Source organism: Chiloscyllium plagiosum, unplaced genomic scaffold (assembly GCF_037043375.1).
Source record: "Chiloscyllium plagiosum isolate Xiang-an unplaced genomic scaffold, Cpla_swu_hap1 HiC_scaffold_45, whole genome shotgun sequence".
Taxonomy (NCBI): Eukaryota; Metazoa; Chordata; class Chondrichthyes; order Orectolobiformes; family Hemiscylliidae; genus Chiloscyllium; species Chiloscyllium plagiosum.
In genome coordinates, this window is record NW_028270183.1 from 26,803,460 (window position 1) to 26,824,002 (window position 20,543).

Genomic DNA, 20,543 nt, shown 5'->3' on the forward strand with positions numbered 1-20,543 from the left:
GATATAGCAACGATTTTAATGAGGAAAGTGAATATACTGTAGCCATGTTTGTGGATGATGAGCAGTGACGATGACGCATAGAGTCTGCAGATGGATGGAGACACATGAGCAGGTGGAACATGATGTGGGAAAACGTGAGATTGACAGCAAGAATGTTATTTCAGTGCAGAAAGACTTCAGAAAGCTTCAGCGCAGAGGGATTTGGGAGAGCCCTTGAATACATCACAAATATTGAGCATCCGATTTCAACCCGAAACAGGGAGGACAAATGGAATGTTTGCCTTTATTTCGAAGGGACTAGGGTTTAAAAATAGGGAGGTCTCACCAAAACTGTACGAAGACCTAGTCAGACAGTTGGAATACAGTGAACAATTTTAGGCTGTTGAACTTAGGGATAGATGTTGCAGCATTGGAAACTCTCTAGAGAAGGGTCATGGTTGAGCATGGAGGGACTGTCTTGGGACGACAGGTTTGGGGGGGGGAGTTTGAAACTCTACCCATTAAAAATGAGAGGTGACCTTATTTAAACCTTTAAGATTTGGAGGGGATTTGACAGGACCGACGCGAAGACCCTTTGTGGGAGGGTTGAGAAGAGGCAGGACCTGAGTTAGGACAGAGACAAGGAGAACTTTGTGCTCCCCGAGGCTAGTGAAGCTGTGTAATTGTTTACTGCACTGGGCTGGTCACACTGGGCCATGACAGGATATTCAAAGCTGAGGTAGACGGGTTTTTAAACTGTCAGGGAGTTAAGGGCTTTGGGGTAAGGGGAGGGAGGTGGAGTTGGAGGTTTTCAGATCCATGATGACCTCAGTGAATGGTGGGGCCGATGGGCTGAATGGCCAACTGCTGCTGCTAGGTTTATGGAGCTTCCCGCTGGTGGCTACTGCTTGGGAAAAGGAGTTTGAATGAACCGAGGCCACAAACTACAGGAAGCTCTGAAGTTTATAAAGACCCACCAGATGAGGAGACAGATCCCCAGATGTTCTCCACTGGGCTCTCGCACTTCCCTGTCTCTGGACCAGGAGGATTTGTGAAGATCTCTCGCCCACTGACTGATCCAGTGTTTATCTGAGGTGGTCTCCAACATCCAAACTCTGACCCTTGCCCCAGGCCGTCCTTCTCAATAGGATTGACACTCCGGGGGGGATCCAGAAATTTGATTAAGGATTCTGACGTTCCTTGGGGCACAGGCTTCTCTTGGTCAGCTCGTCCTGAAGACAAAGAAGGAGAGAGAGGCAGAGTCAAGGGGGTTGGAGATGGGGTGGTGGGCACAGTAGACAGTGTGACAGCAAAAACTGGGCAACGAGGGAACCAGACCAGATTTGTGACCCCCATGTCCCTTGGGTCCGGGTGGAGAGCAGTACATCGATGGGTCTTCAGGACATGGGTCAACCACAGAGTCAGTCACTGCTCAGTCCTCATGCTGACTTGGAGGGGTGGGTGGAGAGGCAATATCTCCTACATGTCAAGATGCAGCCACATTGAGCTGCACAATATCTGTGTGTTGGCTTAGTTCCACAAAAGGGGATAGAGTTTTGAGTTGTCCTGAGCAGGCGGGGGGGTAATGGTGGCCTAGCCTGTGGGCAGGAAGTGAGAAACCAGGAGGAAGAATAGGCCATTTGGCCTTCCAAGCCTATCCCACACTCAGTATGATCATGGTTGATCCCCCACCTCAATGCCATACCCTTTGATGCCTTTAACATTGAAAAATGCAGCTGCCTCAAATATATTCAGGGTCTTTTGGCTTTTGCGGTGGCGAATTCTACAGGTTAACTAATCTTTGAGTGAAATACGTTTTCCTCTGAAATGGCCTACTCCTTATCTTGTGACTGCGACCCCTTGCATCTAACAGTCAGGGAGAATGTCCACCCTGTATCTAGTCTGTCCAGCCCAGTTCGAAATGTTTATGTTTCAATCAGATCCCCTCTCATCGTTCTCCATTTGAGCCAATACAGACCCAGCTGAACTAATCTCTCCTCATGGGACAGACCTGCCATGCCTAGTATTAGCTGAGTGAAACTTCCCTACACTTCCTGTTTGGCAAGGATGTCCTTTCTGAAGTCAGGGAGGACCAAGACAGTACATAATACGCCAGGGCCAGTCTCACCAAAGCCCTGTATAACTGCGTAAAACACGTTACTTCTGAACTCAAATCCTCTTGTAGTGAGGCCAACATAACTTTGGCCTTATCCTCTCTATGGCCTATCTACTTCCGTTGACTGTTGTTCAAGGATGCCCACAATCCTTAGTATATCCATACTTCCCAATATATCAGCAATTAGCCAACACTCTTCCTTCCTGTTTCTCACACCTAAGGCCATGTTATCCTGCATCTGCCACGTATCTGTCCACACATCCAACGTTGTCTAAGCCTACCTTGAAGCCTCCTTTGCATCCTCCTCACAACTCACAATCCTTCCAAATTTTGTGTGGTCAACAAATTTGGAAATATTGCAATTGGATCATCCATCCAGGTTATACACGTATGTCGTGAATACCTGGGGACCCAAGCAGTAATCCTTGCAGTACCCTACTAGCGTCGAAGACTGTGTTGCTGGAAAAGCACAGCAGGTCAGGCAGCATCCGAGGAGCAGGAGAATCGATGTTTTGGGGATTCCTGATGAAGGGCTTATACCCGAAACGTTGACTCTCCTGCTCCTCGGATGCTGTCTGACCTGCTGTGCGTTTCCAGCCCCACACTCTCCACTCTGATCTCTAACATCTGCAGCCCTCACTTCCTCCCAGTACCCTATTAGCTACTGCCTGCCCTTCACAGAGAGCTTTGTTTGTTCCCACACTCTGCTACCCAATCAATGCCAGTACTTTACACCGTCTCCCATGCAAGGCGATTTCGCCCACTAGCCTCTTATGTAGGATCTGATCGAAAGTCTTCTGGAATTCCAAATGTACCACGGCCAAAGGCTCTTTGTTATCTATTCTACTAGTTACGTCCTCAAAAAACTCTAGTAGATTTATTAAGCATGATTTGTCTTTCATCAACTTGTGCTGCATGTATCTAATCCTGTTAATGCTTACCAAACACTCTGTTATGTCTTTCCAAATACACGCCAGCATTTCCCCACCATTGATATTATACTGAGTGGTCTGTAATGCCTGATATTTTTCTCTCTCTCTCCCTATTTAAACAGCGGAGTGACATTTGCCACTCTCTAATCCCATACTGAACTGCTCCAGAGTCTATTAAATTCTAGAGATGACACTGATCTATCCAATCTTTTGATGTCCATTTCCGTGCGTACCCAAGGATAGATATTATCAGGCTGTGGTAATGCGATAGCCTTCAGCCCCATTAATCCCTTACACCATTTCCTTACTAATACTGATCTCCATCAATCCCACCCTCTCATTAGGCTCTTCATCCATCAGCCGTTTGGCAGGCAATTTGTGCCGACTTTTGTGAAGACAGAACCAAAACCTGTGCTCAATTCTTTTGCCATTTCCTTGATCCCTTATCATTTCCTCAACTTCTGACTGTTAGAATTTATTTTTAATGATCTTTTTGTCCACAGATTTAGAGAAGCTTTTACACTCAGTTTTCATATTGCTGCAATTTTACTCTTGTACACTGTCTTTTGCCCCATGGACCGATCTTTTGGCCCCTCACCGTGGATACACGTCACCGTGGATACATGTCACCATGGATACGCCTCACTGTGGATACCCATGACCGTGAATACCCCTCACCGTACATAACCCCTTACCGTGGATAACCTGTGTCTGAAATGAGCTATCCATAGTGACAGCAGGAAATATCCACAATTATTTCACGTTTCTGGATAGCATGAGCTGGAGAGCAGAGACTAGACACATGATAGTCTTCACTGGACTCTCACACTTCCCTGTGCTGACGGGGGGACAGGAATGAGCAAACCTGAACACAAGCTGCTTACCTGCACTGTGCGCTGTTCCAAGTCGTCCTGGGACACTCTCTCCATCTCTATAGAGCTGCTCCTGATAACTACTGACCCGCTTACACCTCACAAGGAAGGATCGGGGCATCCTGTTAATCTCCCTGTTGGAGTGTTACCCCACACTCTGTAAATAAAGCACAAAACCTTGTAAACCTGAGTGAGCCTACAATTCACATTGAGTACTCAGCACCAAAGTTAGCTCAACAGCTCTCGGAGGGAGAAAGTTAGGAGATTATAAGAAGGAGGTATAGTGGGGCATTCTGATAAGTTTCAGGCAATTGGGAAGAATCAACATGGTTTTGTGAAATCATATTTGACCAATCTATTGGAATTCTTTAAGATTGTATCACGGGGCTGTGACACAAGCATTTGGGGACCAGCACAAAATTCCACCTGGGCCAGACTGGGGCTGATGTCTACACTTGCTTGGGGCAGGTTGAACCTAGAATTCGGTGAAAGTGACCGAGAATTTGTCACCCGAAGCAGAGTGACAGAGGGAAGAGAAACAAAGGGAGCAGTAACAGCAGGAATACTAAATGCAATGTTAGTGGCCAAAGTATTCCAGAGGAAGGAGGTAAATAGGGCTGCAATTCAAGGAGAGGTTAGGATTATTGAAGCCTTGTATCTTAATGCACAAATAACTCAGAATAAGGACTGATAGCACAAATCGAGGGAAACGGATATGGTCTCATAGCCATCATGGTCATAATGAGATCCCAATTCGGGATTTAGCATTCAGGGCCATTTGATGGTTTGGAAAGACAGGAGGGATAGGAAGGCACTGTTACTGAGAGATGAAATGACAGTTGTTTGAAATTATCTCAGTTTGAATGGTGCGCAGTCTATTTGAGTGGAGCAAGGGGCTTTAGACACTGGTAGGAAAAGGATATAGACTCCGAAACAGTAACCATGCCATAGGAAAGTCTATACATCAACAAATTATAGGAGCACGTTTAATAAAAACAGCAATAATTATGGATGACTCTAATCTTCATGTTAATTGAGACAATCAAGTTGCAGTTACAATAACAAATTCAGAGAATGTATTTGGGATAGATTCCCAGAACAATATGGAGCCAACCAGGGAGCAGGCTATCCTGGATATCGTAATGGGGAAAGAAAGATTTAATAAATAAATTAATACTTTAATAAATAAATGCGTTCCATTATTGGTCAGAGTATTGAGTACAGGAGTTGGGAGGTCATGTTGCGGCTGTACAGGACAGTGGTTAGGCCACTGTTGGAATAGTGCATGTAATTAGATCTCCTTCCTATCGGAAAGATGTTGTGAAACTTGAAAGGGTTCAGAAAAGATTTATAAGGATGTTGCCAGGGTTGGAGGATTTGAGCTACAGGGAGAGGCTGAACAGGCTGGGGCTGTTTTCCCTGGAGCATCAGAGGCCGAGGGGTGACCTTATAGAGGTTTACAAAATTATGAGGGGCATGGATAGGATAAATAGACAAAGTCTTTTCCCTGGGGTCGGGGAGTCCATAACTAGAGGGCATAGGTTTAGGGTGAGAGGGGAAAGATATAAAAGAGACCTAAGGGGCAACCTTTTCACGCAGAGGGTGGTACGTGTATGGAATGAGCTGCCAGAGGAAGTGGTGGAGGCTGGTACAATTGCAACATTTAAGAGGCATTTGGATGTGTATATGAATAGGAAGGGTTTGGAGGGATATGTGCCGGGTGCTGGCAGGTGGGACTAGATTGGGTTGGGATACGTGGTCGGGTTGGACTGAAGGGTCTGTTTCCATGCTGTACATCCATGTGACTCTGAAACAGACAGCATTGGATTACGAGGGGAAAGGAGGCTGATGGGAGATACTGAGGGGTCAAAACAGCAAATATCCGAGAGGAGTAGAGAATGTGCAGGACAGAACGTGGAAGGGAGATTAGGAGAGCTCAAAGGAAATAAGAAAGGATAGTGGGAGATAAATGAAACAGGTACGTTAAGGGTGAAAGGATAACAAGGGACAAGGGAAAGAGTAGGGCCCTTTTAGGACCACAGTGGTAACTTGTGTTTGGAACCAGACGATGTAACATAGGCTTCGGAATGGATATTTGGTGCCAGTGTTCACTGGTGACAGGAACTATATGGATATAGAAATCAGGGAGTACAATTAAAGAAATTAGCACAGACAGAGACCATAAGACACAGGAGCATAAATTAGGCCATTCAGCCCATCCAGTCAGCTCCACCATTCAATCATGGCTGATAGGTTTCTGAACCCCATTCTCCCCCTTTCTCCCTGTGACCCTTGAGGGGATGTTCTGGGCGGTCTGCCTGGCTTACAAACAGATGCCTCTCCAGGGCTAGATGGCATGTATTCCAGGTTCGAGAGTGTAGTGCTGGAAAAGCACAGCAGGTCAGGCAGCAGCCGAGGAGCAGGAGAATCGACGTTTCGGGCAAAAGCCCTTCAGATGCTGCCTGACCTGCTGTGCTTTTCCAGCTCCCCACTCTCGAGTCTGAGCTCCAACATCTGCCGTGCTCACTTCCTCCATGTATCCCAAGAAGGGAGCGAGGAGTTAACCAGAAAACTACCAGCTAGTCAGTCTAACCTCGGTCGTGGGCAAACTACTAGCAGCAATTCTGAGGGACAAAATTACTCTCTGTTCAGAGCAGCTGGGATTACTCAAGAGCAGAGGGCATGGTTTTGTTAAGGGGTGGTTCACGTCTGGTCAATTTATTGAATTTTTCAAAGAGTTTGTAGGTCAGTACATGATGTGATTGAGGAGTTCATACTGCCAGTAACAGATAAAGCAGATGGGTTTACAGGCTGGGTTAGGACATGGGACTACAATGTGGTAGTCATTGCAGAAACTTGGCTGAGAGAACAGCAAGCTGTATTCCAGGGTTGAGATATTTCAGGCGAGAGAGAGAGAGGGGGATGCAAAAAGGGTTGGGAAATCTCATTACTGATGAACGAGAGTCTCACGGTAATTCAAAGGGAGCACATGTTGGAAGGCTCATGCAGCGAGACCTATGGGCAGAACTCAGGAATGAGAAAAGTGATGTTACTATGATGGGGCCCTCCCACTAGCCAGTGGGTGATAGAGGAACAGATGTGTAAGTGAATTAGTATGAACAAGAGAGTTGTCCTGGGTGATCTTAATTTGCTCAGCATGAACTGGGATGCCCTTAGTGCCAAGGGCTTACATGGATCTGAGTTGGTTAAGTGCTTCCAGAAAGGTTTCTAGAGACAATATGCAGATAGCCCATCCGGAGAAGGGGCTACACCAGACTTTGTGTTGGGGAATACGCCTGGCCAGATAATTGACGTTGCAGTGGGGGGGGGGGGGGGGGGAGCATTCCTGGAAGAGAGATCACAAAGGATAAGGATGGTCACCAGGAGAAATTCGATCAAGGGCAGCGGTTTGAGGGGAAATCCACATCCGACATGTGGGACCAACTGATCAGAGTTCTGGACCAACATGATCCGGCGAGGATGAAAGATTTGGGAACCTTGGAGGACCAGGGGGTGTTTAAACTTCAGCCGGAAAGAGCAAGGAAGCATACACAAGGCCGAGGAAACAGTAATCAAACAAGGTCCTTGAAAATTATAAAGGAAGCAGAAAAAACTTTCTAAACCAGAAACCGGAAACGTCCTTGGGAAGTAGGATCAAGGAGTCTCCAAAGGCATTTTATACAAATGTTAGGAACAGAAGGGCAACTAGGGAAAAGTTCACTCAAGGGCAAAGGAGGGGATTTACACATGGAGCCAGAGGAAGTGGGTAAGATCCTTAATGAGTGCTCTGCATCCACCAGGAGAAGAACACGGTGGATGGTCGGATTGGGAAGGGTATGCTGACTTTCTCATGTCGACATTAAGGAGGCGGTGTCTTGAGAAACAGTAGATAAGTCCGCAGGATCTGATGTGACCCATCCCTGGATACTTATTGAGGAAAAGGAGGAGATTGTCAGGGGCTTGAGCGAGATCTTTGTATCGTCTTTACCCTGAGGACGGGAGATTAGCCAAAGTTTATTCGAAAAGGGCAATCGGGATAAGCCAGGAAATTATAGGCCAGTGAGCCTTACATCAGCTGTTGGGACATTATTGGAGAAGATTCTGAGGGACAGGATTTACGCATTTGGAAAAGAATAAGGATCAGGAGAGTCAGCATGGCTTTATGGGGGGAGGTCTTCTCTCACAAACTGGACGGAGTGTTTTGAGGAAGTGACGCTGATGATTGATGAGGGCAGGCTGGTGGATATTGTGGACATGGACTTCACTGAGGCCTTCCTGATGAAGGGTCCCATCCCAAAACGTCGATTCTCCCACTCCTCGGTTGCTCCCTGACCTGCTGGGCTTTTCCAGCACCACACTCTTGAATTTGACAAGGCCCCGCATGGTTTTGGAAGATGTAATTGCACAGAGAGTTGGCAAGTTGGATGGGGCATAGAAGCCAGAGTGTAATTTAGAATTAGAATCCCTACAGGGTAGAAACAAGCCCTTCAACCCAACAAGTTCCACACTGACCCTTCCAAGAGTAACCCGCCCAGACCCATTCCCCAGCCTATATTTGCCCCTGACTAATGCACCTAACCTACACATCCCTATGCATAATTTAGCTTGGCCAAGCCACCTAACTTGCATATCTTTGGACTGTGGGAGGAAACTGGAGCACCCGGAGGGAACCCACACAGACACGGGGAGAATGTGCAAAACTCCTCACAGTCAGTCGCCCGAGGCTGGAACTGAACCTGGGTCTCTGGCGCTGTGAGGCAGCAGTGCTAACCACTGAGTCACTGTGCTGCCCCAGTGTTGTTCAGACTGGAGGACTGTAAGCAGTAGTGTTCCATAACAATCAGTGCTGGGACCTCTGTTGCTTGTAACACATATAAATGATTGAGGAGATCTGGTTATGAGGGTTTGCAGATGACTGGAATGTTAGTGGAAGGATACACCAGGCTATACCTGGGCCGAGAAATTGTAGATGGAGTTTAATCCAGACAAGGAGAAAACATCTCATCATAGACTGTTGCATTTCTAACTTTATTCTTTTATTTTCTAGTTTATATTAAGGAGGACTTTAATATTAACCAATACCTTATTTCTTTAATTTATAATTCTTCTGTTGAAGGTCTGCAGTGCTTAACTTTTAAACCTTGTTTATTTCACGCCTTTATACCAGTGTATTTTGTACCTGGTACCCAGGATGGTGCTGTGAGGGGCAACATTAAGCACTTGTCATTGTACTCCTGTACTTGAGTAGGTAAAACCTAAATCTAGGTGATGCATTTTGGCGGTGTCAAATGCAAGAAGAAAGTATGTAGTCAATGGCAGGACCCTGAGCTGCCCATATATGAGAGGGATCGTGGAGTCCATGAAAATGGCATCACCAGTGGATAACGCAGTAATGAAAGCATATTGCATGCTTGTCTTCATCAGTTGGAACACTGTGTATAAAAGTTGGCAGGTCATCTGACAGTTGTTCAGTCAGGCCGTATTTGGAGGATTGTGTGCAGTTCTGGTCACCACACAACAGGAAAGGTGAGCAGACTTTGGAGAGAGTGCAAATGGGGTTGACAGGACGTTGCCTGGATTGGAGAGGATTAGCTATAAGGAGAGGAGAAAGTGAGGACTGCAGATGCTGGAGAGCAGAGCTGAAAAATGTGTTGCTGGAAAAGCGCAGCGGGTCAGGCAGCATCCAAGGAACAGGAGAATCGACGTTTCGGGCATAAGCCCTTCTTCAGAAGCCTGAAGAAGGGCTTATGCCCGAAACGTCGATTTTCCTGCTCCTTGGATGCTGCCTGACCTGCTGCGCTTTTCCAGCAACACATTTTTAGCTATAAGGAGAGGTTGGACAAACTTGGATTGTTTTTGCTCAAGTGTCAGAGGGCTGAGGAGTGACCTGATCGAAGTGTGTAGAATTATGAAAGGTTTGGATAGGGGAGGGATACTCAGAGTCTTTATCCTGGGCGGGAATGTTAAATACGAGGGGACATGGGTTTAGTTATGAAGGTGTAGGTGTGCACTGTACCTTTAAGAGAGACTAGAAGCTGGCACTGACTAAGAGAGGCACAGAGTGTGCTGAAAGAATTAAAAATGTAACGTTTGACTGTGAAACCAATAGTGCAGCTGAGTTGCCATGGAACACAACAAATTAGAATTTGGCCAAGCAGTTTAAATTATGCCCCAAGATACCAAAACCCAATCAAATTTGAATTTTGTATTTTGACAACATCAAACCGATGAAATGATGTTTCAGGATATAAAATCGGACATTTTCAACAGTTGGAGGAAGAAAACACCAAGAAAACCAACAGTAACTCACTGAAGGGTCCCTGTTCATGAGAAAGACCTGTGAGGCAGGATACTGGGGAAAAGGCAACAGAGGAAAGTCTCCAGGGGAAGATACAGACAGAAGATTCGACAGCTGGCTGGTTTTCAAATTTGAATTTTTTTACATAAATCATAATCGGGGCATTTTATCGGACCAGTATTGTGGAGTGGGAGGGAAAAGATAGGGTTAAGAGAAAGGGCTTTAATATTCTCTGTTGGACGTTAAGAATAAAATTGTGAACGATTACTTTAAATAGCGGCCTCTGAGATAGTTCTTTGCCTCTCGGACTGCGACAGATTACGGTGCGAGCTTCCCCGAGTGTCCGGTTTAAATTAGCCGAGGGGATCACCCCGGGTTGTAACAGTTTAAAGTGAGAGAGAGAGATGTAAAGTTTAAGGGAAATGTGCAAGGAGGTTTTTCTACAGAGAGGGTGGTAGGGTGCCTAGAAAGTGCTGCAGAGGATGTGCTCAAAGCAGATATGTTAGTAAATTTTTAGAGGCATTTAGACATGTGCGTGAAGAGGCAGACAATAGAGACATATGAACCAGGTGCAGGCAGATGGGATTAGTTTAGAATAGGAACATGGTCAGCACAGACATGATGGGCCAAAGGGCCTGTTCCTGTGCTCTACTGTTCTATGGTCTTTGACAGGAATGCTTCTAACATGGGACTTCAGCAAGTTCTTAATAATGTCCCGCAACGCAGTTAGGTAGCCAAGGCCAGAGCCCATGGGATTGAAGGACATGGGACACATGGCTGAGTGACAGGAGCAGAGGGTGATGGTTGCGGGTGTTTCTCTGACGGGAGGCCTGTGATCAGTGAGCTCCCACAGGGCTCTGTGTTGTGGCCTTTGCTCTTTGTGGTTTCCAGAAATGATTTCCGTTTGGATGCAGGAGGGTGGATCAGTGCGTTCACAGATGGCACGGAAATTGGTGGGCTGGTAAAATTACACAGAGGATAGCCTTTAGATTAAATGGGATAGAGATGGACTGGTCAGGGGCAGACAAAGTTCAATCCCAATAGGTGTGAGGTGTTCAAGAAGGCAAGGGAACACAGACAATGATAGCACCCAGGAAGCCTTAGAGAGGCCAAGGTGTGAATGTACACCTGTCCCTTAAGGTATCAGGACAGCCAGGTAACCAGGTTAGGAAAGCATATCGAATACTTGCCTCTGTCCCTCTCAGGTTGGGTGTTTCAGAGCAGGGGGTTGATGCTGGAACTGCATGAAACGTTATCAGATCACAGCTCGACAACTGTGTGCGGTTCTGGAATAGCATTAGAGAGGGTGCAGAGGGGGATTTACCGGGACGCGGCCTGTGCTGAGGGCTCCCAGTTATAATCAGAGACTAGACAGACTGGGGTTAGAGCAGAGGGGACTGAGAGGGACAGAGACTGGACAGACCCGGGTTAGAGCAGAGGGGACTGAGAGGGACAGAGACTGGACAGACCGGGGTTAGAGCAGAGGGGACTGAGAGGGATAGAGACTGGACAGACTGGGGTTAGAGCAGAGGGGACTGAGAGGGACAGAGACTAGACAGACCCGGGTTAGAGCAGAGGGGACTGAGAGGGACAGAGACTGGACAGACCCGGGTTAGAGCAGAGGGGACTGAGAGGGACAGAGACTGGACAGACCGGGGTTAGAGCAGAGGGGACTGAGAGGGATAGAGACTGGACAGACTGGGGTTAGAGCAGAGGGGACTGAGAGGGACAGAGACTGGACAGACCCGGGTTAGAGCAGAGGGGACTGAGAGGGACAGAGACTGGACAGACCCGGGTTAGAGCAGAGGGGACTGAGAGGGACAGAGACTGGACAGACCGGGGTTAGAGCAGAGGGGACTGAGAGGGACAGAGACTGGACAGACTGGGGTTAGAGCAGAGGGGACTGAGAGGGACAGAGACTGGACAGACTGGGGTTAGAGCAGAGGAGACTGAGAGGGACAGAGACTGGACAGACCGGGGTTAGAGCAGAGGGGACTGAGAGGGACAGAGACTGGACAGACCGGGGTTAGAGCAGAGGGGACTGAGAGGGACAGAGACTGGACAGACTGGGGTTAGAGCAGAGGGGACTGAGAGGGACAAAGACTGGACAGACCGGGATTAGAGCAGAGGGGACTGAGAGGGACAGAGACTGGACAGACTGGGATTAGAGCAGAGGGGACTGAGAGGGACAGAGACTGGACAGACTGGGGTTAGAGCAGAGGGGACTGAGAGGGACAGAGACTGGACAGACCGGGATTAGAGCAGAGGTGACTGAGAGGGACAGAGACTGGACAGACTGGGGTTAGAGCAGAGGGGACTGAGAGGGACAGAGACTGGACAGACCGGGATTAGAGCAGAGGGGACTGAGAGGGACAGAGACTGGACAGACTGGGGTTAGAGCAGAGGGGACTGAGAGGGACAGAGACTGGACAGACCCGGGTTAGAGCAGAGGGGACTGAGAGGGACAGAGACTGGACAGACTGGGATTAGAGCAGAGGGGACTGAGAGGGACAGAGACTGGACAGACTGGGGTTAGAGCAGAGGGGACTGAGAGGGACAGAGACTGGACATACCGGGATTAGAGCAGAGGGGACTGAGAGGGACAGAGACTGGACAGACTGGGGTTAGAGCAGAGGGGACTGAGAGGGACAGAGACTGGACAGACCGGGATTAGAGCAGAGGGGACTGAGAGGGACAGAGACTGGACAGACTGGGGTTAGAGCAGAGGGGACTGAGAGGGACAGAGACTGGACAGACCGGGATTAGAGCAGAGGGGACTGAGAGGGACAGAGACTGGACAGACTGGGGTTAGAGCAGAGGGGACTGAGAGGGACAGAGACTGGACAGACCGGGGTTAGAGCAGAGGGGACTGAGAAGGACAGAGACTGGACAGACCGGGATTAGAGCAGAGGGGACTGAGAGGGATAGAGACTGGTCAGACTGGGGTTAGAGCAGAGGGGACTGAGAGGGACAGAGACTGGACAGACTGGGGTTAGAGCAGAGGGGACTGAGAGGGACAGAGACTGGACAGACTGGGGTTAGAGCAGAAGGGACTGAGAGGGATAGAGACTGGACAGACTGGGGTTAGAGCAGAGGGGACTGAGAGGGATAGAGACTGGACAGACTGGGGTTAGAGCAGAGGGGACTGAGAGGGATAGAGACTGGACAGACTGGGGTTAGAGCAGAGGGGACTGAGAGGGACAGAGACTGGACAGACTGGGGTTAGAGCAGAGGGGACTGAGAGGGACAGAGACTGGACAGACTGGGGTTAGAGCAGAGGGGACTGAGAGGGACAGAGACTGGACAGACTGGGGTTAGAGCAGAGGGGACTGAGAGGGATAGAGACTGGACAGACTGGGGTTAGAGCAGAGGGGACTGAGAGGGACAGAGACTGGACAGACCGGGATTAGAGCAGAGGGGACTGAGAGGGACAGAGACTGGACAGACTGGGGTTAGAGCAGAGGGGACTGAGAGGGACAGAGACTGGACAGACCGGGATTAGAGCAGAGGGGACTGAGAGGGACAGAGACTGGACAGACTGGGGTTAGAGCAGAGGGGACTGAGAGGGACAGAGACTGGACAGACTGGGGTTAGAGCAGAGGGGACTGAGAGGGATAGAGACTGGACAGACTGGGGTTAGAGCAGAGGGGACTGAGGGGGACAGAGACTGGACAGACCGGGGTTAGAGCAGAGGGGACTGAGAGGGACAGAGACTGGACAGACTGGGGTTATAGCAGAGGGAACTGAGAGGGATAGAGACTGGACAGACTGGGGTTAGAGCAGAGGGGACTGAGAGGGACAGAGACTGGACAGACTGGGGTTAGAGCAGAGGGGACTGAGAGGGACAGAGACTGGACAGACCGGGGTTAGAGCAGAGGGGACTGAGAGGGATAGAGACTGGACAGACTGGGGTTAGAGCAGAGGGGACCGAAAGGGCAGAAACTGGACAGACTGGGGTTAGAGCAGAGGGGACTGAGAGGGACAGAGACTAGACAGACCCGGGTTAGAGCAGAGGGGACTGAGAGGGACAGAGACTAGACAGACCCGGGTTAGAGCAGAGGGGACTGAGAGGGACAGAGACTGGACAGACCGGGGTTAGAGCAGAGGGGACTGAGAGGGATAGAGACTGGACAGACTGGGGTTAGAGCAGAGGGGACCGAAAGGGCAGAAACTGGACAGACTGGGGTTAGAGCAGAGGGGACTGAGAGGGACAGAGACTAGACAGACCCGGGTTAGAGCAGAGGGGACTGAGGGGGACAGAGACTGGACAGACTGGGGTTAGAGCAGAGGGGACCAAGAGGGACAGAGACTGGACAGAATGGGGTTAGAGCAGAGGGGACTGAGGGGGCAGAAACTGGACAGACTGGGGTTAGAGCAGAGGGGACCGAGAGGGACAGAGACTGGTCAGACTGGGGTTAGAGCAGAGGGGACTGAGAGGGACAGAGACTGGACAGAATGGGGTTAGAGCAGAGGGGACTGAGAGGGACAGAGACTGGACAGACCGGGGTTAGAGCAGAGGAGACTGAGAGGGACAGAGACTGGACAGAATGGGGTTAGAGCAGAGGGGACCGAGGGGGCAGAAACTGGACAGACTGGGGTTAGAGCAGAGGGGACTGAGATGTACAGAGACTAGACAGACCCGGGTTAGAGCAGAGGGGACTGAGGGGGACAGAGACTGGACAGACTGTGGTTAGACCAGAGCGGACTGAGAGGGACAGAGACTAGACAGACCCGGGTTAGAGCAGAGGGGACTGAGGGGGACAGAGACTGGTCAGACTGGGGTTATAGCAGAGGGGACTGAGAGGGACAGAGACTGGACAGACCCAGGTTAGAGCAGAAGGGACTGAGAGGGACAGAGACTGGTCAGACTGGGGTTAGAGCAGAGGGGACCGAGAGGGACAGAGACTGGTCAGACTGGGGTTAGAGCAGAGGGGACTGAGAGGGACAGAGACTGGTCAGACTGGGGTTAGAGCAGAAGGGACTGAGAGGGACAGAGACTGGTCAGACTGGGATTAGAGCAGAGGGGACTGAGAGGGACAGAGACTGGTCAGACTGGGGTTAGAGCAGAGGGGACTGAGGGGGACAGAGACTAGACAGACCCGGGTTAGAGCAGAGGGGACTGAGGGGGACAGAGACTGGTCAGACTGGGTTTAGAGCAGAGGGGACCGAGAGGGACAGAGACTGGACAGACTGGGGTTAGAGCAGAGGGGACCGAGAGGGACAGAGACTGGACAGACTGGGGTTAGAGCAGAGGGGACTGAGAGGGACAGAGACTGGACAGACTGGGGTTAGAGCAGAAGGGACTGAGAGGGACAGAGACTGGTCAGACTGGGGTTAGAGCAGAGGGGACTGACAGGGACAGAGACTAGACAGACCCGGGTTAGAGCAGAGGGGACTGAGAGGGACAGAGACTGGTCAGACTGGGGTTAGAGCAGAGGGGACTGAGAGGGACAGAGACTGGACAGACCCAGGTTAGAGCAGAAGGGACTGAGAGGGATAGAGACTGGACAGACCTAGGTTAGAGCAGAGGGGACTGAGAGGGACAGAGACTGGTCAGACTGGGGTTAGAGCAGAGGGGACTGAGAGGGACAGAGACTGGACAAACTGGGGTTAGAGCAGAGGGGACTGAGGGGGACAGAGACTGGACAGACCGGGGTTAGAGCAGAGGGGACTGAGAGGGACAGAGACTGGACAGACTGGGGTTAGAGCAGAGGGGACTGAGGGGGACAGAGACTGGACAGACTGGGGTTAGAGCAGAGGGGACTGAGAGGGACAGAGACTGGACAGACCGGGGTTAGAGCAGAGGGGACTGAGGGGGACAGAGACTGGACAGACTGGGGTTAGAGCAGAGGGGACTGAGGGGGACAGAGACTGGACAGACTGGGGTTAGAGCAGAGGGGACTGAGAGGGACAGAGACTGGACAGACCCGGGTTAGAGCAGAGGGGACTGAGGGGTACAGAGACTGGTCAGACTGGGGTTAGAGCAGAGGGGACTGAGAGGGACAGAGACTGGACAAACTGGGGTTAGAGCAGAGGGGACTGAGGGGGACAGAGACTGGACAGACCGGGGTTAGAGCAGAGGGGACTGAGGGGGACAGAGACTGGACAGACTGGGGTTAGAGCAGAGGGGACTGAGGGGGACAGAGACTGGACAGACTGGGGTTAGAGCAGAGGGGAGTGAGAGGGACAGAGACTGGACAGACCGGGGTTAGAGCAGAGGGGACTGAGAGGGACAGAGACTGGTCAGACCCAGGTTAGAACTAAGGGGACTGAGAGGGACAGAGATGGACAGACCCGGGTTAGAGCAGAGGGGACTGAGAAGGACAGAGACTGGACAAACTGGGGTTAGAGCAGAGGGGACTGAGGGGGACAGAGACTGGACAGACCGGGGTTAGAGCAGAGGGGACTGAGGGGGACAGAGACTGGACAGACTGGGGTTAGAGCAGAGGGGACTGAGGGGGACAGAGACTGGACAGACTGGGGTTAGAGCAGAGGGGACTGAGAGGGACAGAGACTGGACAGACCGGGGTTAGAGCAGAGGGGACTGAGGGGGACAGAGACTGGACAGACTGGGGTTAGAGCAGAGGGGACTGAGGGGGACAGAGACTGGACAGACTGGGGTTAGAGCAGAGGGGACTGAGGGGGACAGAGACTGGACAGACTGGGGTTAGAGCAGAGGGGACTGAGAGGGACAGAGACTGGACAGACCCGGGTTAGAGCAGAGGGGACTGAGGGGTACAGAGACTGGTCAGACTGGGGTTAGAGCAGAGGGGACTGAGAGGGACAGAGACTGGACAAACTGGGGTTAGAGCAGAGGGGACTGAGGGGGACAGAGACTGGACAGACCGGGGTTAGAGCAGAGGGGACTGAGGGGGACAGAGACTGGACAGACTGGGGTTAGAGCAGAGGGGACTGAGGGGGACAGAGACTGGACAGACTGGGGTTAGAGCAGAGGGGACTGAGAGGGACAGAGACTGGACAGACCGGGGTTAGAGCAGAGGGGACTGAGGGGTACAGAGACTGGTCAGACTGGGGTTAGAGCAGAGGGGACTGAGAGGGACAGAGACTGGACAGACCCAGGTTAGAACTAAGGGGACTGAGAGGGACAGAGATGGACAGACCCGGGTTAGAGCAGAGGGGACTGAGGGGTACAGAGACTGGTCAGACTGGGGTTAGAGCAGAGGGGACTGAGAGGGACAGAGACTGGACAGACCCAGGTTAGAGCAGAAGGGACTGAGAGGGATAGAGACTGGTCAGACTGAGGTTAGAGCAGAGGGGACCGAGAGGGACAGAGACTGGACAGACCGGGGTTAGAGCAGAGGGGACTGAGGTGGACAGTGACTGGACAGACCGGGGTAAGAGCAGAGGGGACTGAGAGGGACAGTGACTGGACAGACCGGGGTAAGAGCAGAGGGGACTGAGAGGGACAGAGACTGGACAGACCGGGGTAAGAGCAGAGGGGACTGAGAGGGACAGTGACTGGACAGACCGGGGTTAGAGCAGAGGGGACTGAGGGGGACAGAGACTGGACAGACTGGGGTTAGAGCAGAGGGGACTGAGAGGGACAGAGACTGGACAGACTGGGGTTAGAGCAGAAGGGACTGAGAGGGATAGAGACTGGACAGACTGGGGTTAGAGCAGAGGGGACTGAGAGGGACAGAGGCTGGACAGACCGGGGTTAGAGCAGAGGGGACTGAGAGGGACAGAGACTGGACAGACCGGGGTTAGAGCAGAGGGGACTGAGAGGGACGGAGACTGGACAGACTGGGGTTAGAGCAGAAGGGACTGAGAGGGATAGAGACTGGACAGACTGGGGTTAGAGCAGAAGGGACTGAGAGGGATAGAGACTGGACAGACTGGGGTTAGAGCAGAGGGGACTGAGAGGGACAGAGGCTGGACAGACCGGGGTTAGAGCAGAGGGGACTGAGAGGGACAGAGACTGGACAGACCGGGGTTAGAGCAGAGGGGACTGAGGTGGACAGTGACTGGACAGACCGGGGTAAGAGCAGAGGGGACTGAGGTGGACAGTGACTGGACAGACCGGGGTAAGAGCAGAGGGGACTGAGGGGGACAGAGACTGGACAGACTGGGGTTAGAGCAGAGGGGACTGAGAGGGACAGAGACTGGACAGACTGGGGTTAGAGCAGAGGGGACTGAGAGGGACAGTGACTGGACAGACCGGGGTTAGAGCAGAGGGGACTGAGGTGGACAGTGACTGGACAGACCGGGGTAAGAGCAGAGGGGACTGAGGGGGACAGAGACTGGACAGACTGGGGTTAGAGCAGAGGGGACTGAGGGGGACAGAGACTGGACAGACTGGGGTTAGAGCAGAGGGGACTGGGAGGGACAGAGACTGGACAGACCGGGGTTAGAGCAGAGGGGACTGAGAGGGACAGAGACTGGACATACCAGGGTTAGAGCAGAGGGGACCGAGAGGGACAGAGACTGGACATACCAGGGTTAGAGCTGAGGGGACCGAGAGGGACAGAGACTGGACAGACTGGGGTTAGAGCAGAGGGGACTGAGAGGGACAAAGACTGGACAGACCGGGATTAGAGCAGAGGGGACTGTGGGGGACAGAGACTGGACAGACCGGGGTTAGAGCAGAGGGGACTGAGGGGGACAAAGACTGGACAGACTGGGGTTAGAGCAGAGGGGACTGAGAGGGATGGAGGCTGGACAGACCGGGGTGAGAGCAGAGGGGACTTAGGGGGACAGAGACTGGACAGACTGGGGTTATAGCAGAGTGAACCGAGAGGGACAGAGACTGGACATACCGGGGTTAGAGCAGAGGGGACTGAGAGGGACGGAGGCTGGACAGACCGGGGTTAGAGCAGAGGGGTCTGAGAGGTACGGAGGTTGGACAGACCGGGATTAGAGCAGAGGGGACTGAGAGGGACAGAGACTGGACTGGACAGACCGGGGTTAGAGCAGAGGGGACTGAGGTGGACAGTGACTGGACAGACCGGGGTTAGAGCAGAGGGGACTGAGGAGGACAGGGACTGGACAGACTGGGGTTAGAGCAGAGGGGACTGAGAGGGACAGACACTGGACAGACTGGGTTTAGAGCAGAGGGGACTGAGAGGGACAGAAACTGGACAGACTGGGGTTAGAGCAGAGGGGACTGAGAGGGATGGAGGCTGGACAGACCGGGGTGAGAGCAGAGGGGACTGAGGGGGTCAGAGACTGGACAGACTGGGGTTATAGCAGAGGGGACTGTGGTGGACAGAGACTGGACAGACTGGGGTTAGAGCAGAGCGGACTGAGGGGGACAGAGACTGGACAGACTGGGGTTAGAGCAGAGGGGACTGAGAGGGACAAAGACTGGACAGACCGGGGTTAGAGCAGAGGGGACTGAGAGGGACAGAGACTGGACATATCAGGGTTAGAGCAGAGGGGCCTGAGAGGGACAGAGACTGGACAGACCGGGGTTAGAGCAGAGGGGACTGAGAGGGACAGAGACTGGACAGACTGGGGTTAGAGCAGAGGGGACTGAGAGGGACAGAGACTGGACAGACCGGGGTGAGAGCAGAGGGGACCGAGGGGGACAGAGACTGGACAGACCGGGGTTAGAGCAGAGGGGACTGAGAGGGACAGAGACTGGACAGACTGGGGTTAGACCAGAGGGGACTGAGAGGGACAGACACTGGACAGACTGGGTTTAGAGCAGAGGGGTCTGAGAGTGACAGAAATTGGACAGACTGGGGTTAGAGCAGAGGGGACTGAGAGGGACAGAGGCTGGACAGACCGGGGTTAGAGCAGAGGGGACTGAGGGGGACAGAGACTGGACAGACCGGGGTTAGAGCAGAGGGGACTGAGAGGGACAGAGACTGGACAGACTGGGGTTAGAGCAGAGGGGACCGAGAGGGACAGAGACTGGACAGACTGGGGTTAGAGCAGAGGGGACTGAGGTGGACAGTGACTGGACAGACCGGGGTAAGAGCAGAGGGGACTGAGGGGGAGAGAGACTGGACAGACCCAGGTTAGAGCAGAAGGGACTGAGAGGGATAGAGACTGGACAGACCGGGGTTAGAGCAGAGGGGACTGAGAGGGACAGACACTGGACAGACTGGGGTTATAGCAGAGGGGACTGAGAGGGACAGAGACTGGACAGACCGGGGTTAGAGCAGAGGGGACTGAGAGGGACAGACACTGGACAGACTGGGGTTATAGCAGAGGGGACTGTGGGGGACAGAGACTGGACAGACTGGGGTTAGAGGAGAGGGGATTGAGAGGGACAGAGACTGGACAGACTGGGGTTATAGCAGAGGGGACTGAGAGGGACAAAGACTGGACATACCGGGGTTAGAGCAGAGGGAACTGAGAGGGACAGAGACTGGACAGAT

General features: G+C 52.0%; 1 protein-coding gene across 2 annotated transcripts in view; it reads right to left on the reverse strand.

Annotated features, from left to right (window-relative positions):
• LOC148136422 (zinc finger protein Gfi-1b-like) overlaps nt 1-20,543 on the reverse strand; it is a 92,649-nt gene that overhangs the window by 37,801 nt on the left and 34,305 nt on the right. For both annotated transcript variants that reach the window (XM_087983504.1, XM_087983503.1), the window contains exons 2-3: nt 3,912-4,056; nt 957-1,211 (exon numbers count right to left, since the gene is read on the reverse strand). In XM_087983504.1, the coding sequence (XP_087839630.1) occupies nt 957-1,211; nt 3,912-4,020 (364 nt within the window). In that variant the 5' untranslated portion in view covers nt 4,021-4,056. The remainder of the gene's footprint in view (nt 1-956; nt 1,212-3,911; nt 4,057-20,543) is intronic.